Consider the following 26694-nt stretch of genomic DNA (forward strand, 5'->3'; position numbering starts at 1 on the left):
TTTTTTTTATTCCTATTGCATTTAGGGATAGGCTTTATAGTGTATATATAAGGTAAAGGTCCCTAGACCCGAAAATTTTGAGAGCCCCCAGTTTAGATACGTGTTTGCTATGCCTTGTTTCCAGCTGAGGTGTTGTCTGCACGACTGCAGAGCCGCACTAAGCAAATCCTTGGTTCCGTAGCACACTGTGGCGGCATCTCGTGACAGTATCATCAGCAGCAGGTCTCTGTTGATGTAAAAAAAAAAAGCAAAAATATACGGAACACTGCTACAAGCACGTGGGGCGGAGCACTAACATACTCAGTGAAAATCTGCTGTCGGGTTTGTGTCTGGCAGCAGGCAAGTTTATGGTACAGCAGGAGGTCATTTTGGCTGAGCGACTGCCTCTCATGGCTGCTGTCCACATCGTTCATGAGAAGTAGGAGAAGGCCACACACTGAGTGGTCAAAATCCTGTGGTGTGTGGCAAAAGCACAGATCACATTTAAGAACAGTCACATTTTTTGTCATAACAAGTTAGGACGGGATGATTAGACAAATGATGACCCAGTTGATTTAATTTGGAGAAATTGCACATCAATTATTATCAGTACATGCGCAAGAAGACTCTTGTAACTTTTTCTACTAATGGCATCGCTAACGCTATCGCTAATCGTAATAACAAAGAAATGCACCCCGTTTACCTCTTCTGACTGTAACTGTGTGGTACCACTGTGATACACCAAAGTTAGCAGTAGCGTGTTAGCCTGCTTAACATTCTCCATCATCTGCATTTTCTCATCTGGGTTTAGCGCCTCAGTGCTTTTCACTTTAGGGTCCCTGGTCAGAATTCCGACCAGCCAGTCAAGTTTGGAGGCACTGGTGGATGCGCCGTCGCTGTAAGTAACCATCATTTGTTGTTGAGTGTGAGTAGCTGATTTGGAGGCTGATGATGAATGGCTGGGCCTCTGCCAAGAGTAATGGCGTGACTTCATTGGTGGAGCATTTTTTGGCTTGAGCAACTTGCGTTTTTGCTTAAAGGAGGAGGTATTCTGGCCCTAAATGAACAGAAAACCAGAGTGTTATTAGTACACTACTATTTTTTTTAAATATATTTTTTTACTTAATTAAAGGAGTTGAATTAGTACATGTAGTTTTGCAAACAACCCCGATCCTTTTCAAAGCAGCCATTTTGAAGGTCTTGTACTACTGTACTGAAAGATTCCAAATAGACACTCACTTTCAACAATACTCCTTTTGAGCAGGATTTTCTCCATGGCTTCCCTGAAAAAGAGAAAGTCAGAACGTTTTTCAGATTATGTTTGTTGCTAAACAGATTTACTGCACATGTGAAAGGAAATGACTCGTGCTTACCTGTGTTGGTATGGGACTTAGTATCCATCAAGTTGGTGCAGTCTACCAGTGGTTCCCTAGTGGGGTTCTTGACATCTGCTTTGGAACTGCCACTATTAGGTTGTTCATCTCTAATCTTGAGACTGCAGTCAAGGTCGCTCCCTTCCTTACACTCATATGCACTCGCTGGAGACAGCCGCTTATGCTGGTCAGTTCTTAGAGGCGGGTGGGGGGGTTTCTCAGCATCTTCCCTGGTGTAATATGTCATTTCGAAGCTCTCAAAAAGGTTTTTCCCTAATCCATCTTCCCACAAAGCTATCTCCAAGTCTGCTGAAGGGATCCCAAAATCGATTGCGACCTGATTGACATAGGTGGCAACGCCCTCAACTTTAGGAGGAGGACTACTGCTAATTTTGTCACACCGCATAGGGTCGTTCTCTCCCTTAACCACATTTAGACTAAACGGACCCTTGTTGAAGTCAGTACTGTGAGGTGTGAGTTTTTCTTTCACATTATCTTCCAAAATGTCAGTTGGCCATGTCACAATTTGAAAATGGTCGTTGAAGATTTCATCCAGCCATGTGAGTCCTAAATCAGCCTCCATATGCTCTGAATCAATCGCTGCATTGTATTGTGTCTGATTGACCTCGATATCGGCATCCGTTGGAGAAGGATTACTGCTCAGGACCCCCGGCCTAGTTGCACTGCTGGGAGCCAATGAAATTTTTTTTACTGCTGTCTTTTTGACCCACAAAAATGTGTTTGACTGATGTTTTGTTTTGTTTTTTTTACCATTGTGTGTCCATCCTTTCTCCTATGGTCTCCTTCAAAGTGTTGGAAGCCTCAGTATCTATTTGGTTGCTCAGATTCACTCCCACAGGTATTGTTCCAAAGGTAAAGTCAGGACCTAAGCACAATAAATGAATAACCACAATTAGTCATTTTACTTTGGATCTCTCTCCATAGTATAAGCAGTGTACAGCACAGTGAAAACGTTTGCCCTTCTCAATTTCAAACTTTTTGCATAGTTTGGCGGGGTGTAACAAAGACTGATTCAAATTGGAAAAATTCAGTTTTGATTTGACAAACGGAATCAAATTGTTACATTTTAGAATCGTTACATCCTTGAATTGTTTCGCAGCTCATGTATCGAGATATGTACCAAATTGTCTTTTATGAGAGATTTACACCAGATATAAATGAGTTACACTTTGCTGATAATTCTTTCTTTGATTTTCAAGTTTCCGAAACAGATGTTTAGACAGCTCCAAAGAATCTTTATAACTGCCTTCCCATAGTAGTATAAGTTTTTATATTTTCCTGAAATGGCTTCCACAATAGACTAGTATACATTTAAAAATAATAATAATAATCTGCAATGCAGCATGTAGGTGAGCTGTACTACAGTACTGTCAAAAGTTTTGGTGGCATGTATAACACAAAACCAACTATATCTTTAAATCCTACTCTGACTTTGGTTGATTTCTTCCAAGTCAGCCAGCAGACCATCCAGGAACTCCTGCTCAGTGATGGACAGACTTCCAGTGCTGGGATTCTCCATCTCGATTGTGTTGTTTTATTCTTAAATCTACAACAGAATGCACGATTGTCTTTATTGGCTACATGTTAAAAACAAAATGAATCTGTCACTTGAGTTGGTGTTTGTCACTCCATAGCAAAAAAAATATACAGTTGTGCTTGAAAGTTTACATACACTTGGGGGTAAACTTATAATTGCACTGCATGGTGGGAAAAAAAGGCTTAATGCCCATAAAATCCAAATATACTTAGATATTTTCCAAGAAGTTGACATGAGTAGTGATTAGCATGCACATTTTGGTGGTGATGATTAAAAAAATTTTTTGTGTCTTTGAAGGACATCTAACTTTTTACTACTATGTAAACTTTCAAGCATAACTGTGCATGACAAAGATGTTCAGCTAGTGAGAACAAGCGGTTCAGAGAATGGATGGAATATAGAAGAAAAGATTTCAGCCTATAAATGAAATTGCAAGGTGCTTTATTTACCAGAAAACAAGGACATTTCAAAACCAAAAACAATCACATTCATATAAGGTTAACTGTCATCTTAACAGAATTTCTTTTAACGCAAAAGCAGAATGTTAAGATCAGCATTTATGGTGGCCATGCGTTCATTCCATTTGACAACACTATGGCTGTCCTCTTGTCAGGTTCATTCGTCGTTCCAGGTCTTCAACAGCTTTCTGTAGGAGGTTGACATCCAAGTGGAAGCAGACATAGAGCTCCCTCTCTTGTCTGAGGAGGGAACTGTGCTCCAGCTGAGAACGCTTCGTTTTGACCTTGCCTGTGATTTCCTGGATGGCCTTCTGTAAATGCTGCAGCAACAATTCTGCTTCTTTGAGTTTTTCCATCAACTCCTGTGGAGAGAGGATGGGAAATAAGAGTTCATAGCTATAAACCCATCGCGACATACTGTCTATAAGGACTGATTTTGTCTGATCAAAGTCAGCAAAGGCCTGATTGTCAGATGTCTCTGGACGACTATCCTGAACGACTGTGGGGTGTGTTATGAGTCAAAAAAGGAAACGCATCGTGCCACCAGCTTCCCACACCAAATGTCATTTAAAAGTCGAACTCACATTTTTTCTGAAAAGTATCATACTGTAGTTTGGTAGACAGGAAGATAATGTGCATTAAAAAAAAAACGAAAAGTCGAAAACCAACCCACCTGTGCATTAGGACAAAGGAGCTCCTGGTCAGCAATGGCTGTAGGACATACCTGTGGCCCTAAGACCAGCTGCTGGAACTCAGTGGTAACGGCCCTGTGAAGGGCCTCACAGTGGCCTTCAAGTTGAGCCACTGTAAAGTACTGGTCCCTGCCGGTTACTGCTAGCGCTTCACGGGACGCCTGAAGGTTGTTTGCCAGACCACAAGCAGCCTGGTCCAGTGCCTCGTATGTCTGAAAAGGCTCTACTCTCCCGTGAGAGGAATCCTGGTGGAGGATCTGCAGCAGTCTAGGGGGAGAAGAATGGTGAGAAACCGGTGTTGATGCGCCACCTACTGTTGAGGTTGGTAAATTACAGAAGCATTGCTGTAAATGTGTTGCCAAGCAAACGACTGTGGATCGTAGCTAGGTAACAAAATCTTGAGAATTATTTAGCAAAAATAGCGCTTTTCACTATATCGTGAAATCTGAGTGTCAAGGAACTATGATGGAGTTGAGAAGTTTCATTTAATCAAAAACGGTGCTTTGCTGCTATCTTGTGGCATTTATAGACAAATATAAACCTTATTAAAACCCTTCCTGAACATTTATGACAAACAATATAGAGCTGTAAACCACACTGAGCAGTATTTTTGAAATCCTCCTCACAGTTCAAAGTCTACACTGTGCAAAATGTCTGAAACATGTACAACTTGAATTATCAGAATGTCTACAAGATGACGGCAACGCCCTGGCTAAAAGTATGCTATTAATTGGTGTCAAGAAGGTATCGGTGAAGTGATACTTATCGACAGAGATGTTAGATGTAGCCTCCATGAGTAGAGGGGGTTTACTGTAATCATGTTACCTTCTGAAAGTGGTGTCCTTGCTAGTGATGAGTGGGTTGGGCCTCATGCTTAATGCCAGCTCGGGATGTGCCAGAGCTTCAAATCTGAGGGACGTGACTTCGCGTTCTTTGACAAGCCTGCTTGTCACATTGGTTAGATGGTTCAGGCAGGCCCCCCACTTCCTTAACTCCATTTGCTGAGCCAAGTGGAGGACATCGAAGGAGGCCTTCTGGCGGAGGAGATGATCCCGTACCTGGTAGGGAAATTTGATACAGATTTTACTTATCTCATTTTTATATTGTCAGTGGGAAGGCCTACATGTTTGGCACAAGGTACAGTATCTAAAGACAAAGAGACAGTTGTGATATACAGTTTACTGCATTTTTTTTTTTTAATCGAGTATGCATCATCGAGTCAAAAGAAGAATAAAATGGAGAATAGGAAACTAGTAATTCTTATATTGAAAACACAAGAGGCCATTTCGCTAACAAACCTCATTCTGTTTGGTTGCAAGATAGTTCTGCCTGGCCAGTTGCAGTGCCAGGTCTCCTTTCACCACCGGCACATTGAGCAGCCGGGCAGACTCCCGAAGGGCAGGGGGCACCGGTCCGTGGAGCAGATCTTCAATTTCCGCCTCCACGGCTTGCAATTCCTTCCTAGAGGCCGCCTCGCGCACGTGAAGCGAGGCTGAGTTGGCACTGCTCTGATAGGGCAAAAAGGTCAACCAAAAGAAGTGACGCTGAAGCACTGAACTGTCCAATACATTGTAGTCGTGATGTTTACCTTGATGCTTGAGGATTTTTCAGACAGCCAGTCAAGCCCGGCCTTGACACTTTTCTCCTCTGCAGTGGCTTGCATCAGTTGGTGCTGGGCCACGATGTGCGCTCGCTGAAGTCTGGCTATTTCGGTCCTCCTTTGCTCCACCTCACTCTTTTCTTTGTCCTCCTCTTCCTCTCTACCTTCACAAGAGCTGAGATCCAACACGTGGAAGCGTTCTGAGCAAGAGGTCTCAACAAGGTCCGCGAAGAAGTGCTTCCGAGTGAAAGCGGAGAGCGTTTTGGTGTTGAGTTCCTCTTGTCGTAGATACGGATTCAGAGAGAGCTTAGAAAGAAGAGGCTCGTGTCTTCTGCTGGCGGATGCGTGCGCGGCTTCTGGCTGAGCGGAAAGGTGCGATACCAGCTCGCACACCTTGTCTGTGAGGCTTTGGAGCTCAGCGTTAGTATTGGCGTTCTCAGCTCCGAGAAATGCATTAGCCTCCTTTAACTGGGACGCAGCGCTCTCCAGTTCGCCGGTGAATTGGAGGTCGACGTCCACGCAAGAAGCAGTCATGACCTGCAACCTCTTGCAACGCTGCTGCTTCAGCACTTTCTCCTTCATCAGTGCTTGGAGCTCTGCTTCCAAATCTTCTACGGTCAAACTCTCCTCAGCTGCACTGCTCTCTTCGGATGGTCCAATTGTTTTAAGGACCTTGACTAAGGCTGCTTCGTCCAGGATGGGCTTGCCAGTCTTCTGGAGCTCCTGATAAGCCCGCACTTCCTCTGTGGTCAAAACATTACTCTGGTTCAGGCTCTGACAGACAAAACGCAAGAAGTGAAGGTTTTCCGGGGAGCTGTTGAAAAGCCAGTCAAACTCTGAGGCGTCCAGTGAAGATGCGTCGGGATAGCCCAGACGAGCCATAGCCTCCACAAACTGCCCACCGTTTAACATGGCGCGTATGTTGTTGTAGCACAGCTGGATGGGAGGTTCCTAAGAATAAGGATGTTATAAACCTTGTTAATGCCCGTTTTCCTTCCAGTCCAATTTATTTATGAAGCACATTTAAAAACAACAGTTGACCATACTGCTGTATATGAACATGAGTTCTTAAGCTATAACCATCTTATTTGGTAGGCAGTGGCTAGTTTGCTGCGACCTGCAACTCTCCTGCTGGCGCTATTTTGCCTTGAATGGTTCTAATTGGTCAATAACCAGACTGGGTGTGGTTCCTGCCTCACTTCACCCCCTTCTGCGTCTTTTTTATTAGGCTTTTCTTTTGTTTTGCCACGAAGATACGCTGCTATCAGCATTACCTGCCTAACCATAACCATAACCGTCAGAGGCTGTTATCAGCATCATCAGTCTAACCCTAAATCAGAGCAATTATCAGGCAGTAGGACACACTTTACGTCAAGAAATTGTAGTTACAAAATGTACAAAGCAGGATTTGATCCTGTGACCTGGGCTTGCACTTTCGGGGCGAGTGCAAGCCAGTAAACACTGACTGGAGTAGAATTGGTGTGGCGAGTTGCCGGTCACGGCAACAACCAAAAATCCGCTTTGTATTTGGTACACATGTCCAGTTCAGTATTGCTTCTCTATTCACAAAATGAAAATTATTTCTGTGGAACCTATCCTATCACATAAAATATATCTGGATGTGCCTTAGCTCAATAAAGGTTGGAAAACATTAGGGTGAGGGAAAATCCGGATCAAGACACAAGTCCAATTTTATGGTTATATTTTGTGCTATTGTGATGATTTAATTATACTCTATTAAATGTTGTACATGCAGGCTCATTCTCAGTTTGTTATTAGGAAGGCACTTCCAACATGGGTGTTTATTTTAAAGAATACGTTTTCACGGGCTGGTATAGAACATTACGGTTGTTGTTTTTTTTTAATTGTGCTTAATGAATAGCAACAGCTGAGAACAACTGGCTAAAGAAAAAATAATTAACATTGCACCAGACGGTAACGTCGAAAGGACGCTGTTTTGCCGTGACACGTCTACTTCAAGTCCAACTGATGAACACTACAGTAACAGACAGTACTCACAATTTCTGCCACGCACTCCCGCAAGTTAGTAGCTAGCAAGTAACCACTTGAAGCGCGCGCCAACTTCAAACCCCAGACGTCATCAACAGGAGACGTTCTCAGCGAGATGACGTACACTGCTTTCGACCAATCGCGTGCGACCTAAAAATTTAGTTTTCCGCTCATGTTTCGCCCCTTTTAAACGCCCTCAAAAAGAAGTCGCCACAATCCTCAAATCAGAACTCCCATCTTCCTCGCACAACAGTCGACATAACTGGTAAGGAAAAACTAAAGTACCGGGGGTAAAAAAGCAAAGTGGAACGTTTAAATTCGTTGATGACTTCTTTGTGTAATTTTATGAGGAACCTGCTAAATCGCGTTTTTTATTGTTTATAGGGCGCCCACTAAACATCTTACGTTAAAAAAAAAAAGAAAAAAGTTAATTAAATAACTGCATTCTAGAGCCTACAATATTTGGTCTCATACGGCATATAAAGTACATTCCATTAGTTTAACCCAGGGATATTCAGACTTTTGTTCTCAAGGACCACATGGGATTTGAGCCAGGGCATACGTAATGAGGTAAAAAAAAAACGGAAAAGAAAAAAGAAAGATTACAACTAAATATACAGTATGTAAAATCCCCTTTATTATAAAATCATGATCCATTTTAATATATTATAATTAATTATTTTTAAAAAATTAATGCAATTTTCCCCATTTATATTAGTTATATTATTTTATCTAATACAATGAAAACCATAAAACGGTCTATTTGACGATTTTTGTATTTTATGTAAACAGTGTATTTTGATAATAAAATATTTAATGCGCATTTTAAAATTTTACTTATAACTAAATTAATTATAATTAAACAATTAATTTATTGAATAAAACCTATGCAATTAGTTATTTTACTATTTTCTAAATGGTTACTTTATTCATAATGAAAAGAATAATGTTTATTTTCTTATTGAAACTACTTATTTACGGTAATAATAATCACCCAATCATTGTATGAAATAAAATACATGCACATTTGTTAATTTAATAACAAATTTAATTTAATAATTTGTTAATGTTTATTTAGAATTGTTATAATTTGTAATTTAAGGATCATTAACTAATTATTTAATAAAAGAAAATTAATGTTTTTGATTAAAAAAAAATGTTTTCTTTACAGAACAAAAGACAAAGACATTCAAACACACTAAAGCAAATAACAAAACAGCAAAAATAGATAAAGAAATAATTGCTGATTTTTCTCTCTAGTCTCTACTGTAAAATTGAACAAATGCTAAAGGATAAAGTATCGTAAAACAGTCAAATATTATGTCTGGAATTCATATCGTTATTGTTTTATGTGTTAAGGTACCAAAGAAGTCAGTGATCTCAATTTTATTCTGCAAAATACTTGAAATCGGTCTAAAAAAATCTGTATCGGTCAAGCTTTATTATTTACAATAAGTCAATTAGCAAATTGAATAATACATTTTAATGTTCCAATGCAGTTTATAAAAAACTGCTACATTATTGCAAGAAATATTAGAGAACTGGATTAAAGAATGGAGTGGGTTCATACTTTGTCCATCCTTGGTTAAACCTGTGGAATCCCCCTTTTTGTTACATCATATTTTTGTCTTACTTAATACTACAGTGCGTGTCCATCTTGTTATCCTCCAGTTGCTGACGCAAACGCTGAAAAATGGTTCGAGCGAAGACATGGATCCTGACCAAACATTTCGAAGGCTTCCCCAAGCAAAGCGACTTCCAGCTCAAAGAGGAGGAACTCCCAGAACCCAAAGATGGACGTATGACATTTTTTCTGATTTGACTTTAAAATATTAAAACTAACGTCCTTGCGCCATATTGACGTCACCGTTTTCTGCTTGCGTTGTTTCAGAGGTACTTTTGGAGGCTTTGTTTCTGAGTGTTGACCCTTACATGAGGTGGGTGAAAAGAAGTTGATTCAAAATGCTGCTGCTGGCTCATTTTAGAATTCATTTTAAGATTTTTTTTTCAAAATCTGATATTGTTTAATAATAGTAGCTATTTATTTATTGCTTGTGTTTGTTAAAAAAAAAAAATTGACATTGAAAAAAAAAAGCATAATAAATTGCAATCGCAGCATTAAAAGGAAAAAATTTGATTGTATAATTTTTGCCCTATTTTAAAGTGCTCTATAATGCGAGTTGAAAGTCTGTGTCGCCAAATGTATGAACGTCATATTTGTCTCCTCAGGCCGTTTAGCCGCGTTCGCATGAAAGAAGGCGATGTGATGATCGGAACTCAAGTGGCCAAGTAAGGAGCAGAAATATTTGGGGACAGCACATGTTGCACATGTGGTTCACAGCAGACGCAGAGAAACAAACAGGCTGACTCACTGGGATGGAATTGTTTTGAATTACTCACTCACCCGCTCTTTCCGCTTTGTTGTTCTGTAGGGTGGTCCAGAGCAAAAATGCAGCATTTCCCATAGGGGCCCACGTTGTCGGGCGCGGTGGATGGAGAACACACACCGTGTCGGACGGCTCCGACCTCGTCCCAGTCATGCCCGACTGGCCTCAGGACGTTTCCTTGTCTTTGGCTCTGGGCACTGTCGGCATGCCTGGGTAAGAAAGGAGTCAAGTTATTACTGTTATGTAAAGTGGTTCTGAAACATCTTACACCAAGCGCAATCTAAAAAACAATAGCAAATAATGATTTCATTCTAATATATTGGACGAAGAAGTAGAAAATCTAAACTCAACATGCCCGAAAAGATAAAAGGTGCAATTCTTACCTATTGCACGTCCTCGATGTCACCAGGTTGACGGCTCTTTACGGAATCGAAGAAGTGCTGGAGCTGAAATCGGGCGAAACCTTGCTGGTGAACGCGGCGGCGGGGGCGGTGGGCTCGGTGGTGGGGCAAATCGGCAAACTGAAGGGCTGCAGAGTGGTGGGCTCGGCGGGCTCCGACGCCAAGGTGGCATTTCTCAAAGAGCTAGGCTTCGACGAGGCCTTCAACTACAAAACGGTGGCCTCCCTGGAGGAAGCGCTGAGGAAGGCCGCCCCCGACGGATATGACTGCTATTTTGAAAACGTGGGTAAATGACGATCATAGCTCTTCAATTGCTTTCTGCGCTTATTTATATTGTGACTCTTCAGGTGGGAGGCCCTTTCGCAAGTGCTGCCATGTCACAGATGAAAAATTTTGGAAGAATAGCCGTGTGTGGAAGTATAGCTACATACAATGACACTGAGGCTCAGACAGGTATGTACTCCCCTTTCACTTGATTACATAAACAACTGTATATTTGACATCTGGCAATATGTCACCTCTTTGCAATTTCCTTTTCAGTAGGGGGCGACATTGTGCTTCTGATAAACTGTAAGGCAGAGGTGAACAAATTTCACATTTAAGTTTTTAAATTGTACATAAGAGCAATGCCATTCATAGATTAGGTTAGGTTAAAAATGTGTATGTAAATTAGTATAATTTAACTCTTTTTTAATGGTATTATTTTATTGGGAAAATAAAAAATATATATATAAATAAACATACAATTATGTTTAATAAAAATTATTAACTATTTATTGATATATATATATATAAATATTTGATTATTTCACAATTACAGTGGCTTTAATTCACTTATTTATGTTTTTTTTTAATGTGTGATTTTTTTGGGGGAGGGGGCAACACCCATTTTTTTGTGGAACTTGGAGGTTTGTTAATATTTGGGGGAATTTAACATTTTAGAATGGGCATCAATTATAAGCACATTTCCACTTTTCACGGGCTGGCCTGGTCTTTATCCTATGAATCAATTAACCAACTAGATAAATATGCTTGAGAGAAAAAAATGGAACTTAGGTGGGGAATTGACTGAATTTGTCCAACAAATATGATAGGAATACAATGCAGTTGAAAGGTGTAAATTTCTATGAAAAATTGTTTTTTTGAATAATTAAATTGCATGTTTAATCATTTTTAATTTAACTATAATTACTTACAAATTTGCAATAAAACAAGTGTTAGTTTTTTTTAAATTGGTTTTACTGTTTTTATTAGTGACAATAAACCAATTATTTTATGAGATGAATGAATAGATGATTTAACTAACCTAACTGAGGAAAAACTGCTAACAAATATGACAGGAACATAGCCCAGTGGACCAGGTTCAAGAATGAAACGGGCTGTATGTGGTTCGCGGGCCCTACTTTGCCCACCCCTGATGTCAGGAGCCATTTTGAGCTTGTATTTGTCATTTCGACAGGCTCGTATCCTCAAATGACCATGATCTTCAAGCAGCTCAAGATGGAGGGCTTCATGCAAAGCAGATGGGAACGAAAGAACCCGGAGTCCCTCAAGAGGCTCATGGGCTGGTTGAAAGAGGTTTGTCACTGAAAAACGTGTTGTTGTTAGATGTCCTGCCGTTTCTCCTACCTCGTAAATAATTACCGTACTGTTTTTTTTTGTTTCCGCCTCACAGGGTAAACTGCACAGCCGCGAGCACGTCACCAAAGGCTTTGAAAACATGCCGGCGGCTTTCATGGGAATGTTGCGAGGAGAAAACACCGGCAAGGCTAATGTGGCTGTCTGATTTAGAATCCAGTACTATTGGTCGGAATGATGGAAACTTTCGAAATCACACAACGCGCAATAACGACAACCCATGGTTTTTGTTGCTGTTGACATTTTTGAAAATGTATTGAAAATTTACAAAACTAATAAATCACATTTGAACTTTTCACAGCCTTTGCGCAATACTGTGATGATGCAATTGCAAGCAATTATAGCCTCAAGTCTTTTTGGATATGATGTCACAAGCTTGGCACTCCTACAGTGGAAATAAAAATATACTCACCCAAACTGTTGTCCAGATGCCAGGTTTTTGTGACGTCTAAAAAATTGAGACCAAGACAAATCATTTCAAAACATTTTCCACCGTTGTGAGGGATATCGTTGTTCAAAGGTATCAGTTAGAAGAAAGGTACAAAAGAAGTTCCAAGGTATTAAATATCCAATGGAAGTCAGTAAAGACTGCCAACATGAAGTGGAGAAACAATGGCACAACTGCGACATTTCAAACAATTGGTGACCACTCCAAAATTGATAAAAGTTGAGAGGAAAATTGGTCAGGGGAGGCTGTTAACAAGCCAACAATGACACAGCTGCAAATATTTCTGGTAATTTCCAGTCTTCATATGTCTGGGCAGTGGTAGGGTAGCAAGACAAAACCTTATTTTATTTAAATACAAAACAAAACAAAATCCTAGCCCGGTTAAATTTAGCAAAAATACACTCCTTCTAAGGTGGACCATCATTGTGTTGCCTGTCATTTTAGGCTGATTTGAATCTCAACAGGTGAGTGGTGATGAGAGGCTCGTCACTATGGTTACCAAAGATGCTGTTCATTTATTATAGTTAAGTGAACCACTTGGTTGTATGGTTGTTCGGGCAACACTGATGTGTGCAAACCCGTCTTTTCATATGCTGGTAAATCAAATAAGATTTGACATATTACACAAAAAAATACAGTATATAGGTTCAGAGCTTGTAGAACATGAACAAAACTGAAATGATTAAAACAACAAAAACGTGTAGATGGTACCCTGTGCAAACCAGACCAACAGTATATGTGGAAATTTGTTTAAAAGGAATGCGTGTGGGGTAACATTTCAGTGTTCAGTGTTTGCTCAAACCGGATTTTTAGGTTGCAGCCACAGGCGCTGAACCCTACCAACAAAATAATGGTAAAGAAAAATATATATGAATTAAAAAACCCACTTAAAAAACTAAATCAAACCGTAAATGCTGGCTGTACACCCTTCATTAAACGGCACTGTGTACATATTGCAATAACCAATGGTTGGAATAACTATTGATACTGTACTTACCACTGTTATTTTGGAAAGCACCACGACTTCCTCTTGTGGCTGGACTGAAATTGACGTAGGGAGGAGTGTGTTGCAGAGGAACAGCCCACACTACAGCCGTGCCTGCGCAGAAACTGAGTCATTTTCCATTTCGCCTTTAAGCGTTTTGCAGAAACTAGGTGTGTTTTCTCCCACGAACAGTCGACATGGTTTTAGTCTACATTGAAACCTTGGTAAGTTAGCGTTTCGTCAAACTATTTTGAATCCTTAGTTTTGCTTATACTCATTCAAAATAGCGTAATTTCGCATGTCTCTACACGATTGTTCCCACCCTTTGCTACACGGAACTTGCAACCATTCACTGTAATTATTGGACTTTCAGCTGTTACGTAACTACGAGAGTAATAGTTTAGTCCTCGAAGTGACGTGGTTACGTAAAAGTAATTATAGAGTAGATTACAAATATATAAAAGGCGCAAAGTATGTCGTTGATATTAAAAATGGAAATTATAAAAGCAGCTCAGCAGAGTTAGGTAGTTAACTCTGTAGTCATTGGATAGAATTCGAACACATTGAGGCCAAGCCCGGATATGAGACCTCACTGTCATGCTAGCACTCATGCTAATGTTAACGCTAATGCTAACGCTGACGCTATTGTCACACGCAAACAGGCAAACACACGGGTGGCATCACACTAACTTTTCCGGACACACGCTTATTCTAATCCAAATAAAGTTAACGACGACAATAAAAGTTCATTTTAAATATATTGGCCCCCTAAAATTCAAGGTTTAATATGAAACGAAATGTCGACCTGTTGAAGCGGGAAAACGGGGTATTTTAATTTGTCCCTAAAAAACTTTATTATTCAACTACATTATGCTACTAAATATGTAATTCTAATGGTTTTTCACCTTTTTAAAACTCACCTTAATCAGTTAGCTTTCAGTTCATCTCGCTCGAGTGCGTGTCTCGGATCGACTTAAATTTATTCGAAGCGAGATAGATACCCGTCATTGAAATTATGATGAATTATCTCAAAATGGAGATCGAACCAGGTCATCACCTCATGCTGACGTCATGTTGCGTTCGGGGTCAGCGGGAGAAATTGACTATCCCCGTTTTGGCAAATTATGTAAACTATGTATTTTTTTTTTTAATAATGTTTGGACTTTTACAATGCGTTCAGTGTTTTAGGATCATAGTTTGTGCTACATGTATCTGTTCAACTTCTTAATTTCTTGTTTCCAGGAGGAGTTTGAGGGTTACCTGAAAAACAGTGGCGACAAGCTCATTGTGGTGGACTTCACAGCCGACTGGTGTGGACCCTGCAAAATGATAGGTCCCGTTTTTGAAGTGAGTTGATGAAGTTGCACTTGTCCTCTGCCTGATGTTGTGTGTGGAGATGGCAAAACAAAAGCTTATGCGTTTGATTCTCTTCTAGGCAGCATCAAAACACCAGGACTACGCAGACGTGATTTTCCTTAAAGTGGATGTGGATAAGTGTGAGGTATGCTAGCTATTGCTTAGAAGCTGGAGTGTTCATAAAATGTTAAGAATCTTAAATGCTGCAACGTTCTTCGCAAACCATTGTGGCTATGTTAATGTAAATGTAATAAAAGTCGATTTTTATTTCCAACTTGAGCTCTTAATATTATTTGTGTTTACATCCAGTTGGATCTTTAGGCTCTGTTATTGTGGCCACTGTTGACCAATTGAAACCCATGTTTTATCAACTTTTAGATAAGGGAGCCATTCCCCTGTGATGTTAGTTTCCGAAAGGCGATTAAGCGACTTACGTCACTTCTATGGACTATGAATGGCACAATTTTGATTTTTAAGAAGTGGAGAGGCCCTATGAGCATGGAAATTTTTTTTTTTGTTTTTTGCGTTTCCTCTTCCCGCTTCCTGTGTTGAATTAAAAAAATATATATATATATATATATTTTTTTTAAAACAAAAAATCAGTTAAACGTTATCACTTTAAGTATCACTTTAAAACATGAAAATTATCAAATTCTAGCATGATGTAGATTTTTTTTTTTGTGTGTGGAAGCAATGTTTGTTTTCCAACATGTGCTTTGTACAAACAAAGTGGAATTTGAAGTTACAAAATTATTCTCCTCCACAATTACAGTGTCTATACACAGCCAAAAATGACCAAGCAAATTGTGTGATACAACTGGTTAAACAAGGCCCAAGGTTTAACCAGTGACGGAAACTTCAACTGTAGTCGCAACAGTTTAAGACTGGAAAAAAGTAAAGTGACAGTTGCGCCTCGACTGATTTCCACTTGTGCTTTCCAGGATGTCAGCATTAAATGCAAAATCAGCTGCATGCCCACCTTCCACTTTTATAGGAATGGAGACAGGGTAAGCATAACGTTTTTGTGTCAACTTGTGTCAACTATTTTTTTTTAATTCACATATTTGTTGTTTTTGTTACTATTTTTACAGATCGATCTGTTCTCTGGGGCCAACACGGAAAAACTAATGGACTTAATCAAAACTCATAGTAAACAATAACAATTTTAATTCTACCTAGCATCCATCCTGTTAATTCAGTGCATGTCTTGTTTCAACAACTGACAAAGTCGGTTCAATGAAACACTTGCTCAGATATGATATTCTGTGTGTGCTATTTCCATCTTTGTAGATTTAATAAATGGTAACTTGAAACTGAGAACCGTCATACTTTTTTCTCATCATGAATGCATAACACCCACCACGTGTGTCAAAAGCATATAATTAACAGCCATTTATGCTTTAATTAAAAAAAAAAAGTTAGTTTACATACACTGGGCAAACACATCCATCATTTTTACAAGTATATAGCAGCATATGGTCAATACTGTTTCTTTATATGAAAAAAATACAGCTTTATTTTACAAATTGTTTCTTGCGTTGCTGGAGATGGTTTGTGAGGGGGTCCCTTCCAAACGGGGGGTCGGGTGGAACAGTTAGAAGTGATAGTATCCTGACCTCCTTTTCCTTCAATGACAAAGGCACATATTTGAGGATCTGACTGTGCTAGATCCATAAATGGAGTAACACAATACCTGGTTGAATCACAACCGAATTGAAAAGCTTTACCTGGAGCAGTCGTGTCCACTCCAACCTGGACTACAGTGACACCTGTTTGGCCTGATGCATCTGCCTCCGTTCAGACAAGGCGATGAACACACAGCTGTCAACGCACACAAAATAAGTCAAAACGCACGGCTTAAAAGCGTCAGGTGTCACCGACCTCCCGCTTGACGATCGCTCACCACTGTGACAGCGGGTGCCCGTCCACCCGGCGGGACAGTCGCACTGGTAGGGAGCCACGCAGCGCCCTCCGTTCAAGCACGGCAGGATGCAGATGGCTGTTAAAAGATGGGGATTGCGTTGCCATTTAAGATGCCAGTATTTTTTCTAAGATCTCTTTCCATCTATTTTAACAAGCAATAAACCAATTTGCTAGTGAGGATAAGCGGTACAGATAATGGCCGGATGGATGTATTACACTAAATACTAGAAATTGCGTGGGAATGCTGAAAGCTGGATGCTTTTGGAGTGAAAATTACAAAGTATTAATTGTAGTTGAAAGAGAAATGAATAAAAATAACACTTGAACCCGGGAGGCGTGAATTTTTGAGTTGACATTTATATGGAAAAGTGTTATGAAAGTACCCTCCATTCATTTAGATGGAAATGTGGAACTAATGATATCCAATGGAAAAATGCCCCGCCACCCCCCCAAAAAAAAATCACTCAATAGCGCCACCTAGGCATGCAGTACCCTCCATCCATTTAGATGGAAAAGTGGAACTAATATCAATCGAAAAATGCAACAACAAAATCACTCGATAGCGCCATCTAGACATGCAGTACCCTCCATTCATTTAGATGAAAAAGTGGAACTAATATCAATGGGAAAATGAAAAAAAAAAAATACGCTATAGTGCCACCTAGGCATGCAGTACCTTCCATTTAGATGGAAAAGTGGAACTAATTGAAAAATGCATCCACACAAAATCACTCAATAGCGCCACCTAGGCATGCAGTACCCTCCATTCATTTAGATGGAAATGTGGAACTAATGATATCCAATGGAAAAATGCCCCCCCCCAAAAAAAAAATCACTCAATAGCGCCACCTAGGCATGCAGTACCCTCCATCCATTTAGATGAAAAAGTGGAACTAATGATATCAATCGAAAAATGCAACAACAAAATCACTCGATAGCGCCATCTAGACATGCAGTACCCTCCATTCATTTAGATGGAAAAGTGGAACTAATATCAATGGGAAAATGAAAAAAAAAAATTACGCTATAGTGCCACCTAGGCATGCAGTACCTTCCATTTAGATGGAAAAGCGGAACTAATTGAAAAATGCACCCACACAAAATCACTCAATAGCGCCACCTAGGCATGCAGTACCCTCCATTCATTTAGATGGAAAAGTGGAACTAATATCAATGGGAAAATGAAAATGAAAAATTACGCTATAGTGCCACCTAGGCATGCAGTACCTTCCATTTAGATGGAAAAGCGGAACTAATTGAAAAATGCATCCACACAAAATCACTCAATAGCGCCACCTAGGCATGCAGTACCCTCCATTCATTTAGATGGAAATGTGGAACTAATGATACCCAATGGAAAAATGCTCCCCCCAAACAAAATCACTCAATAGCGCCACCTAGGCATGCAGTACCCTCCATCCATTTAGATGGAAAAGTGGAACTAATATCAATCGAAAAATGCAACAACAAAATCACTCCATAGCGCCATCTAGACATGCAGTACCCTCCATTCATTTAGATGGAAAAGTGGAACTAATTGAAAAATGCACCCACACAAAATCACTCAATAGCGCCACCTAGGCATGCAGTACCCTACAATCATTTAGATGGAAAAGTGGAACTAATGATATCAATCGAAAAATGCAACAACAAAATCACTCGATAGCGCCATCTAGACACGCAGTACCCTCCATTCAGATGGAAAAGTGGATCTAATGATATCCAATTAAAAAAATGCAAACAAAAAAAAAATCACCCATTGAAAATGAATGGGGAAAAAGTTGATATTTAACATTTAATTGTGCGAATACTGTAAGTTTTATGTAAGTAACATGTTTTGGTCTGATAGGTTAAGTAGTGGTTAGTGCCGTTCACTATGCCAAACCGTCTACTCACGTTCCTCGCAGAGCCGGCCCATCCAGCCCTCTGGGCATGCGCAGGTGTTGGGCCGTTGACACAAACCTCCATTCTGGCAGGGCAGCCAACACACAGCTGACGCACACGCGCGCACAAACAAAGACACACACACCAAGTCCTTGAAGTTAAAAAACTTGCTGCCAAAGTTTTTTTATCACAACCTTTGCAAATGAGTCATTGTTGCAAAACAGGAACTTCAAAGGCATGTTAACAGAAAACTGAACTGTCACGATGACTACCTGACGCCTACTCCAACAATACAGTACAGTGAACCCTCGGCATATTGTGATTTAGTCGCACACCTTCAGTATAGCACCACGCAATAATACATTTGATATTGCTTACTGTAATACAGATTAATTTGTTACTTGTGTTTGTTTTAAAAAAAAAATTACATTGGAAGAGGAGCTTGAAAAAACAATCACATGTCGCAGTTTTTATGTTTTATAATTACCCTAGCTATGCTAATTTCTTCAACCCGTCAATGGGGTTTCACATTACGTGTTAGCATAAAGCTAACAGACGTTCAACAAAATGACATGGTTTGTTTGAACATTTTGGTTTGTTTGCAGTTTTACTGTCAAACTTCAACTGGTGACAAATAAACCCACTGAAGCACTCTTTGCATTGTCTCACCTTCCTTGACAGCGAAAGTTTTACTTTAAAGGGTCTTTTTATAAGTTAAAATGCATTAAAAGCGTGGAAAGAATGAAATCACCAAAAAAGGTTTTTATCATCTCTATTTTGGATTTTCACCTATCGCAGGTGGGTCAGGATCATACCCTCGTGATAAACGAGGGTTCACTGTACATGCAGGTCAAGAAACAGGCATCATGTAGGAAGAAAAAAAGGAGGGGGGAGGGGGGGGACAGACGTCGCCATAAAACCGGGCAGGAGTGGGCACCCCCACCCTGGTGTGGAGCTCTCTACCTCTGCACGTGGGAGGCGGCGTCCAGCTGCCGTTCTCCAAACACCGGCTCCTTCCGACGCCCTCCATGGCGTAGCCGCCAAAACACGAGTACACGGCCACGTCCCCGAACTGGAACACCGCCCCCCGCACCACCCCGTGGGCCACGTGGAGGGGGGGGCCACAGGAGACCCCTGTTCAACAGCCCAGATGCAACGACCCACCGGTTACTCACTACAGCGGACAAATGTTTTCTGAAGACCCATTTGTAGGCATGCACTTTTTTTTTAAAATAAAAACACGATTACAATTTATTTTGCGGGTGCCATTTTGAGCACCAATGGGAGTAAATTAGCTCGGAACCTAATTGGAAATTCAAACGGATGACACGCCGCATGCACAAGGGAGAATGCAAGCAAGCTGACCGCACTTGAGCTAGATCACAGTGTTGTGGGACAAAGGTTGCCATGGAAGCGGATAATTAGACAGCGTTTGATGCAAACTCAATTGGTTGGGATCAAAGCATAGGTGAAAATCCGCAAAAAAAAAAGAGATAGGAGAGCATATGGAAAAATAGTTGAAGCCCTTTTTAAATTTCCTTTGGGCAGGTGTAGCAAAAATCTATCATTTAAAAAAAGATGAGCCTCGTTCAGTTGTTTGACTTGTCACTTCATGATTAAAAACAAACAACTTTTTTCTTAAGTCACTAAATTAAACTCCTCATTTCACTTCAATATAGTTTTTTGCTTAAGCAATACTTTTATTGCGATGGCCAAACCGCGAGTATGCGGGGGTTCACTGTAGTTGCTTCGTTAATGTGCTTTCCTGATTGGTCGAGCTGGTAGTTAACAGCACAATCACAATGAATACAAAACACAATTTTGCCACGTAAACATATGATTTGTACCAGCCTCCCTCTAGTGGAACAATATGTTCTATGCAGCCCCACTAGTTTAAATACGGTATTATGATTAATATTGTGTTAAGCATCAAAATCCAGCAATTTTTATCATTATCTCTTTGACTGCCAGACGTTTTCAGAAAAGGGATGCCGTGGGTGCCAGCCGATTTTAAGCATTTTGACTGATCTTTCAAGGTCCATAGAAAATTATGTGTTTGGACTATGGAAACACACATACTACCAAAAAAAGATTGGACTCTCATCTTTCCTCAGAAAAAAAAAGTTTGTTTCTACCTTATTCCGTTTTTTAGTAATCCACAATAGAAAATGGTTAGTTTCACCTCTGTTTTGAAACAAACGTCTTTTAACGTCTTTGGCACTCCTCCATAGGATTTTACGAAACGTTATTTAACGTTTTTGGCAGTCAAAGAGATATCAGAAGGCGGCCATTTTGCCACAAAATGACATCACAGTTGCTCAGGTGTCAGGTGACAACCAATCACAGCTTAGCTTCAGAAAAAGAGTGAGCAACTGTGATGTCATCTTCAGTCAACAGCAAGTGGCAAAATGGCCGCCTCCTGAGATGGATTTTGCTTCATAACTCACATTCCACAAATGTAATATTAACGTATTACGTACTTTCGCACACAGAGCCGACGGCGCTCCAGGTCTGGTCGGGCCTGCACGTGATGCTGCCGGCCCCTCTCACCTGCTGCCCTTTCGGGCAGTTCACCCGCACCGACTGACCCACGTAAAACTTGCGGGCCTCGGTCCTACCGTCCTTCCAGCCCGGGGGAGTCGGGCAGATTTTGGCTACGTGTGGGGAAACGAATGAGAGATTAACGTCGGTAGTTGCGATTTCTCCATCGTCTGGCTGTTTTCTCACGTTGGCAAGTGGGGAAGGCGGAGCTCCAGGTGTTGCCCCCCATACAAATCACCAGGGCGTCTCCCACCAGGCTGTATCCTTTGTCGCAGTTGAACTCCACAGCGCGGGCTGTAGTTAGGTTGTGTTCCTGAACTTTTCCGTGCAGCATCTGCTTGGGGCTTTGGCAGCCCTGCGTCACTGAAAAGACACAATCAGATCACCGTCATTGCCTGCTGCATTTTCGCGGACAGCGCATTTGCACCGTGGTACCAATGCTGGCAGATCCAGATTTTTTAAGGCAATTTGGCAAACCAGGAATGAAAGATGTAATGAGCCATTATCCGCAGTAAAAAAAAAAAAAGTTTTTTTTGTTTGTTTTTTTAGGGAAACCCACGTATCACCACACTTCGAGGAACTTAAGCGAATAGTGTACAGACGCTCCCCTACTTACGAACATTCGAATTACGAACAACGGTACATACGAACATGTCTGCGCGCATGTCAAAAAATGTTCGGAAAGAGATGCTGTAAGTTAGATTTTTTTATTGCGCACCTTTTTCCGAGTACTGTAGTGCTTCTTTCCGCCGCTAATACCGACGCTTGGCGCTGTGAGAGCTCACCCAGCATTGGAGGCTCAGCAACGTGTCGAAGAGGGGGAAGAAGAAGAAACGCCTGTCGCTCATAGATAAAGCCATCGCACTCTTCGAGCAGCAAGACCCAAATATTGAACGTTGCACAAAGGTTGCAAATCAATTGAATGATGCCATACAGTGCTACCGCATCATTTATGATGAAAAAAAGAAGAAAACTGTGCAATCGTCGTTAGATCGCTTCTTTCGGCCAGTTTCTAGTAAATCCTCCAAGGAAGATACTCATCAACCCTCATCTTCTTCTCCGCGGCCCTCAACTTCTTCCTACATTGAAGTTACGGAGGAGGAAGTAACTTTTGAAGCCCATTCCAGCGACGACGAAGATCCTCTCATGATATAAACAGGGATGTGATTTGACCAAAGTGAAATTATCTGAAAATTTAGCCGGGTGTCTGGGGGCCGCTGGCACCCAGCTAGGTCCAGGGCAGTGCCCTGGTGGGGGGACAAGGGGGGAAGCCCCCCGGAGCTCATGGGTTTTCCGTGTTTTTAAGTACTTTCAATGCACTCACATGACAAAGAAATAGACAAAACAACAGCATAAATTTTCAATGTATATTGAACTATCCCATATAAAATGGCAGTTTTAGTCAACTCAAAATCAGTCACATTCAAAAACATTGGACTGCCTTTGCTTTTAAAAACTATCACTGAGAATATCATCATATCTAACTAATGTGATTACTAAGTTAACACATAAATAATGTTGAAGAGTTCAAATTTCATGAACAAATAATTGTATCATGACCAAATGAAAAGTAACTCATATTAGAGCATACCACAAATGTCTTTGTTATAGCAGAAGATGTTATCTGTCGGAGTCATGTGCATACACAATGAACTACAAAAATAAAAAAATAAAAATAAAAAATAAAAAATAAAAAAAATCGGAATTTTTTTTTTTGGGGGGGAGATAAAAAAAAGCGGAATTCCGCGAATTAGCGGAAAAATCACATCCCTGTATAAAATCCTCCTCTTCCTCCATCAAATCCTTAAGCATCGAGTACATCTTCCAAAAGTAAGTTCAACTTCATTTTATTTATCTTATTACGTACATGTACATACTGTGTGTGTCTCTCGCTCTCTCTCTCTAACATACGTAGTACAGTACTGTACGTATTCTCTTTAAACATAAATTATAATACAAAATATAGCACTGAAGGAACTTACGAACAAATTCACCTTACGAACGATCGCTCGGAACGTAACTCGTTCGTAAGTTGGGGAGCGTCTGTATAAATTGTGCCCGGGTTTTGGTGGTTACCGTCACAGGAAGGCACGGGCAGGCTCCACGTGCCGTTAGCCAGACAGACGAGCGTCGCCGGGCCAAGCAGCTGCAGGCCGGCGTCGCACGTGTAGCTGGCATTGTGCAGGTGGGTTTCTCCCGTCGCCTGCACCGTTGCGTTCTTGACTGTCGGGGGAGGCCCGCAGGACTGTGCTAGGGAGACGACGCACGCCCGCATGAACAAAGCGTTGGGCGACACCACTTTGTCGCCTGTCTGAACAGACTTACCAAGACAGGCCGGTTGAGTGCCACTCCAAGTTCTGTCTGCCTGGCAGGTCTGGACAGAGTCGCCCTGTGGAGAAGAAAATGAAAGCTATACAAAAAGCTGCTTTAGGTCTATTATTATTATTATTATTATTTAGGTCTCTTATTTACTAGCATGTATAATTCAGCACATTAGTACAACTGCATGCTGCTAGTGCACTAGTAGTTGACATTACATGCTACTAGTACTTGTGAAGTGTAAACTAGTATTTTATAATGTCACTCAGAGGGAATAGCTTGATTTCTTCCACAGTAAAAATGGGCTTGTTTGAAATTTGAGATTTGGACTTGTCATGTCATAAAAAGACCTTTCATGGTAATAAAACTTCAACCCTGCCTTTTATACAGTTCATGTTGCAAAAAGTCAGTGCGTCCTCGGTGGATCAATACCGCATAATAGCCTCGCTTTCCTATCAAGGAAGTATCTTATCAGATCTCTCTACGTGCTCAGCAGAACAATGAGAGTTGCAGGGAAATCACGTGACTTTCTGTAACTGGATTCTTGGCTATTACATCCGTGTGGTGGACTGAGAGTGAAACTGCTCAAATGTTACAGAGGATGATGGATGTAGGGAAAAAAAACATTTGGCCTAATGTTCACTAGGCACTTGTTTTACGCAATTATAGAAACCGTCAATACTAAGCAACAACGCAGTATTAACAGCACACAACTGAGTCACTTACAATCAATATTGAGGCTTGAAATATTTGTTTTTTTTCTTTGCAGGTTAATCCCAAGGAACTGAAGCATGGGTTCTATTAAACAATAAAAATGTGACCGCATAATAAATGAATAAATGTTTTTTTTTTTCCCAGAATCAATTGTTTTTCAATTCACATTATGCAAACCATCCAACTTTATTTTGTTGTCTAGAAGTAAAGCTAAATTGATTTTTAACAAGCTCTGTTTTAATATAATTTTATATTATTTATTTGTATTAATTTATATATATATATATATATATATAATTTTTTGTAATTTTATTTAAAAAAAATAGTAAAAAAAAATATTACTTTATTTATTTGATGTATATGTAGCTACAAAAAAAATAAAGTACAAAACCTCTTATATTTATTAATTACATGCCAAAAAAAATTAAGTAAAATACATCATACTCACCAGCGGTGCTGATTATTAAATGTATCAATGTGTGCGGATCACTACAGACTTGTTTTGCTAGTCGAATCTAACTCGTTCTAACTGACCAATTAGAAAAATCTGACGCTATTGTGGGCCAGCGAGCTCAAATGTGAAATCTGTTTGGTCAAAGAAACAGTCCCATTGCAAATATAGTTTAAGTAACATGGGGCAACATTTCTCATTTTGAAGGCCCCTCGGTGGACTAGATTGACATGGCAACACAGAGGCTGAAATCTGATTGGACGACAATTTGATGGAACAAATATTAGAATTTAGCTAGTAAATGTAGGTCAGTGCTTCCGATAGCGTTTAGGCCACTGATTTTTTTTTAATCACATCTGAGAAGTTGAACAACTCAACTCATCTGAAATTGAATCTTGTGGTGAGCACAAACCTTGATCTCAAAGCCAGGCAGGCATGAGTACGTGACAAAGTCTCCATAGTTGTAGATGTCCCCCTCACGAACACCGTTTACAAGAGTAGGGGGTTCATCACACACCACCGGCTCGCACGAAACTGACGCGATGCTCGGAGCCCAGCTTCCACCCGGCTTTATGACGCAACAGAAAAACAGAAGAGATTTGGTCTCTCGTTGGAGCAACTTCCTGCTTTTATTTGCGTGGTTCCATACCTGACATTCAGCTAGCGCCGAGCCTTGCAAGTAGAACCCGGCGGGGCAGGAGAAGGTGACCGTGCTCCCGACAGGAGTGAGCTCTTTTCCGGTGATCACCAGGTGAGGGATGGAGTGATTAGCGGGGAGACCACAAGGGACGGGGCGGCAACGGATGCTGTGCTTGGACCAGGTGCCATCACTGAGGCAAGAGAGAGTCGCAGTTGGTGTTGCCAGCTCATAACCATCCTCACATCTAGAAGAAAAAAGTGAAAATGTTTACACATGAACAGAGAACCCCCATACATCGTTGAGGATACATTCCAGACGCTACTCACGGGTTTGTCTAAATATTTTTTTTGTTTTGGGGTGGCGAAACCAAAACCCAGCCTGATATAAAAGTAGTGCTTCGGTGCCACCCAGTAGCATTAGTGTCTCTGAACTACGGTTGATGTGCTGGAAGAAGCTCCTGTCTGGTGTTTTGCTGCCATCTGGTGGCAGCTACAGGAAATTATGAACATTTTTGGCATCAGATTTTCACTATTTGCATTAGCTGCATCCCAACTCATAAATATAATCACTGTAAACTGCTGAGTTTTGTTTGTACGTATTGCTGCTCCATGTGGGTTCAAATAGCAGTTGGGTGAATTTTTGCAACATCACTGCTAATTTCCTTTAGCCTTTCGATCATGTTAGCATTAAGCTACAGGAGTTATTAGACTAAATTATTAATTAGTTATCTTTTGTTTTATGAGTGGAAGTCAACCCCAAATGTTTCTTCACAATATTATATATGCCTAATTAGTCTAAACACGGTATTCTGATTAATATTTGTGGAATCATTTAAATCCACCCGTTTTTTATCTATCTCAGGGGGCAGCCATTTTGTCACATTTGCTCAGACCAATCACGAGTCGTTACCTGAGCTCTGAACAACTGTGATGTCATTTTCAGTCGACAGCAAGTGGCAAAATGGCCGCCCCCTGAGATGGCTTGAAACGGGTGGATCTTATTGTCATTCATGTTCCACAAAAGCAATACTAATCAGAATGTTGTGTTTAGACTAGCGGGGGCACACAGAAAATATTATTGTAAAGAACATTTTCACTTGACTTGAGTAAAAATACAGACGCTCCCCTACTTACGAACATTCGAGTTACGAACAACGGTACATACGAACATTTCTGCGCGTACAGTATGTCGAAAAATGTTCGGAAAGAGATGCTGTAAGTTAGATTTTGTATTGCGCGTAGTGCTTCTTTCCGCCGCTAATACCGACGATTGGCGCTGTGAGAGCTCATTGGAGGCTGAGCAACGTGGCGAGGAGGAGGAGGAAGAAAACGCCGGTC

At 40.6% G+C, this 26694-nt stretch overlaps 5 protein-coding genes across 15 annotated transcripts in view; 2 read left to right on the forward strand and 3 right to left on the reverse strand.

Annotated features, from left to right (window-relative positions):
- Positions 1-14581, reverse strand: part of poln (polymerase (DNA directed) nu) — a 28410-nt gene extending 13829 nt beyond the window's left edge. The window contains exons 1-10 of one of the 4 annotated variants that reach the window (XM_077543872.1): positions 14450-14581; positions 13542-13643; positions 12509-12544; positions 2805-2919; positions 2124-2238; positions 1353-2035; positions 1219-1262; positions 683-1036; positions 301-452; positions 114-226 (exon numbers count right to left, since the gene is read on the reverse strand). In XM_077543872.1, coding sequence (XP_077399998.1) covers positions 114-226; positions 301-452; positions 683-1036; positions 1219-1262; positions 1353-2035; positions 2124-2238; positions 2805-2892 — 1549 coding nt within the window. In that variant the 5' untranslated portion in view covers positions 2893-2919; positions 12509-12544; positions 13542-13643; positions 14450-14581. Of the gene's footprint in view, positions 1-113; positions 227-300; positions 453-682; positions 1037-1218; positions 1263-1352; positions 2039-2123; positions 2239-2798; positions 2920-12508; positions 12545-13541; positions 13644-14449 lie in introns of all 4 variants that reach the window. The other 3 variants (XM_077543870.1, XM_077543869.1, XM_077543868.1) reach the window with 3 other exon arrangements.
- Positions 3331-10218, reverse strand: haus3 (HAUS augmin-like complex, subunit 3). Of its 3 annotated transcripts, none has more exons than XM_077543874.1 (6): positions 10075-10218; positions 5649-6611; positions 5359-5568; positions 4886-5118; positions 4093-4327; positions 3331-3730 (listed from the first exon to the last, which is right to left on the reverse strand). In XM_077543874.1, the coding sequence occupies exons 1-6, from the start codon at positions 10126-10128 to the stop codon at positions 3503-3505; spliced, it is 1923 nt and encodes a 640-aa protein (XP_077400000.1). In that variant the 5' UTR covers positions 10129-10218; the 3' UTR covers positions 3331-3502. The 3 variants fall into 3 exon arrangements, with proteins under 3 accessions (XP_077400000.1, XP_077399999.1, XP_077400001.1); XM_077543873.1 differs by having other exon boundaries at positions 4042-4327; XM_077543875.1 differs by lacking the exon at positions 10075-10218 and adding an exon at positions 7680-7836 and having other exon boundaries at positions 4042-4327.
- On the forward strand, positions 7815-12392 carry LOC144034810 (prostaglandin reductase 1-like). Its single transcript, XM_077543881.1, has 9 exons — positions 7815-7935; positions 9342-9469; positions 9562-9607; positions 9900-9959; positions 10103-10270; positions 10467-10740; positions 10806-10911; positions 11918-12036; positions 12134-12392. Exons 2-9 carry the CDS (start codon positions 9364-9366, stop codon positions 12242-12244), a joined length of 990 nt encoding a protein of 329 aa, XP_077400007.1. The 5' UTR covers positions 7815-7935; positions 9342-9363; the 3' UTR covers positions 12245-12392.
- On the forward strand, positions 13606-16205 carry txnb (thioredoxin b). Its single transcript, XM_077543883.1, has 5 exons — positions 13606-13753; positions 14772-14876; positions 14965-15030; positions 15827-15892; positions 15977-16205. The coding sequence occupies exons 1-5, from the start codon at positions 13727-13729 to the stop codon at positions 16043-16045; spliced, it is 333 nt and encodes a 110-aa protein (XP_077400009.1). The 5' UTR covers positions 13606-13726; the 3' UTR covers positions 16046-16205.
- Positions 16206-16253: 48 nt separating this feature from the next.
- The window catches only part of svep1 (sushi, von Willebrand factor type A, EGF and pentraxin domain containing 1), a 60202-nt gene continuing 49761 nt past the window's right edge, over positions 16254-26694 (reverse strand). For 2 of the 6 annotated variants that reach the window (XM_077543865.1, XM_077543864.1), the window contains exons 40-50: positions 25367-25601; positions 25130-25285; positions 23559-23622; positions 23310-23483; positions 21420-21596; positions 21173-21346; positions 19656-19826; positions 18705-18800; positions 16789-16884; positions 16613-16706; positions 16254-16510 (exon numbers count right to left, since the gene is read on the reverse strand). In XM_077543865.1, coding sequence (XP_077399991.1) covers positions 16480-16510; positions 16613-16706; positions 16789-16884; positions 18705-18800; positions 19656-19826; positions 21173-21346; positions 21420-21596; positions 23310-23483; positions 23559-23622; positions 25130-25285; positions 25367-25601 — 1468 coding nt within the window. In that variant the 3' untranslated portion in view covers positions 16254-16479. Of the gene's footprint in view, positions 16511-16612; positions 16707-16788; positions 16885-18704; positions 18801-19655; positions 19827-21172; positions 21347-21419; positions 21597-23309; positions 23623-25129; positions 25286-25366; positions 25602-26694 lie in introns of those variants that run through there. The other 4 variants (XM_077543863.1, XM_077543862.1, XM_077543866.1 and 1 more) reach the window with 3 other exon arrangements.

The sequence above is a fragment of the Vanacampus margaritifer genome, chromosome 15 (assembly GCF_051991255.1).
Source record: "Vanacampus margaritifer isolate UIUO_Vmar chromosome 15, RoL_Vmar_1.0, whole genome shotgun sequence".
Classification (NCBI taxonomy): domain Eukaryota; kingdom Metazoa; phylum Chordata; class Actinopteri; order Syngnathiformes; family Syngnathidae; genus Vanacampus; species Vanacampus margaritifer.

Bases quoted from the DNA above. Each gene is read 5' to 3' on its own strand.
- LOC144034810 (XM_077543881.1), top strand. From the start codon at position 9,364: ATGGTTCGAGCGAAGACATGGATCCTGACCAAACATTTCGAAGGCTTC. The intron at 9,960-10,102 runs GTAAGGAGCAGA...GTTGTTCTGTAG, and splicing joins ATCGGAACTCAAGTGGCCAA to GGTGGTCCAGAGCAAAAATG. The intron at 10,271-10,466 runs GTAAGAAAGGAG...CGATGTCACCAG, and splicing joins GGCACTGTCGGCATGCCTGG to GTTGACGGCTCTTTACGGAA.
- haus3 (XM_077543873.1), bottom strand. From the start codon at position 10,128: ATGCTGCATTTTTGCTCTGGACCACCCTACAGAACAACAAAGCGGAAA. The intron at 6,612-10,074 runs GTGAGTGAGTAA...CCTTATTCTTAG, and splicing joins CAACAAAGCGGAAAGAGCGG to GAACCTCCCATCCAGCTGTG. The intron at 4,328-4,885 runs GTAACATGATTA...TTCTCCCCCTAG, and splicing joins AAGGACACCACTTTCAGAAG to ACTGCTGCAGATCCTCCACC.
- txnb (XM_077543883.1), top strand. From the start codon at position 13,727: ATGGTTTTAGTCTACATTGAAACCTTG. The intron at 14,877-14,964 runs GTGAGTTGATGA...ATTCTCTTCTAG, and splicing joins TGATAGGTCCCGTTTTTGAA to GCAGCATCAAAACACCAGGA. The intron at 15,031-15,826 runs GTATGCTAGCTA...TGTGCTTTCCAG, and splicing joins TGGATGTGGATAAGTGTGAG to GATGTCAGCATTAAATGCAA.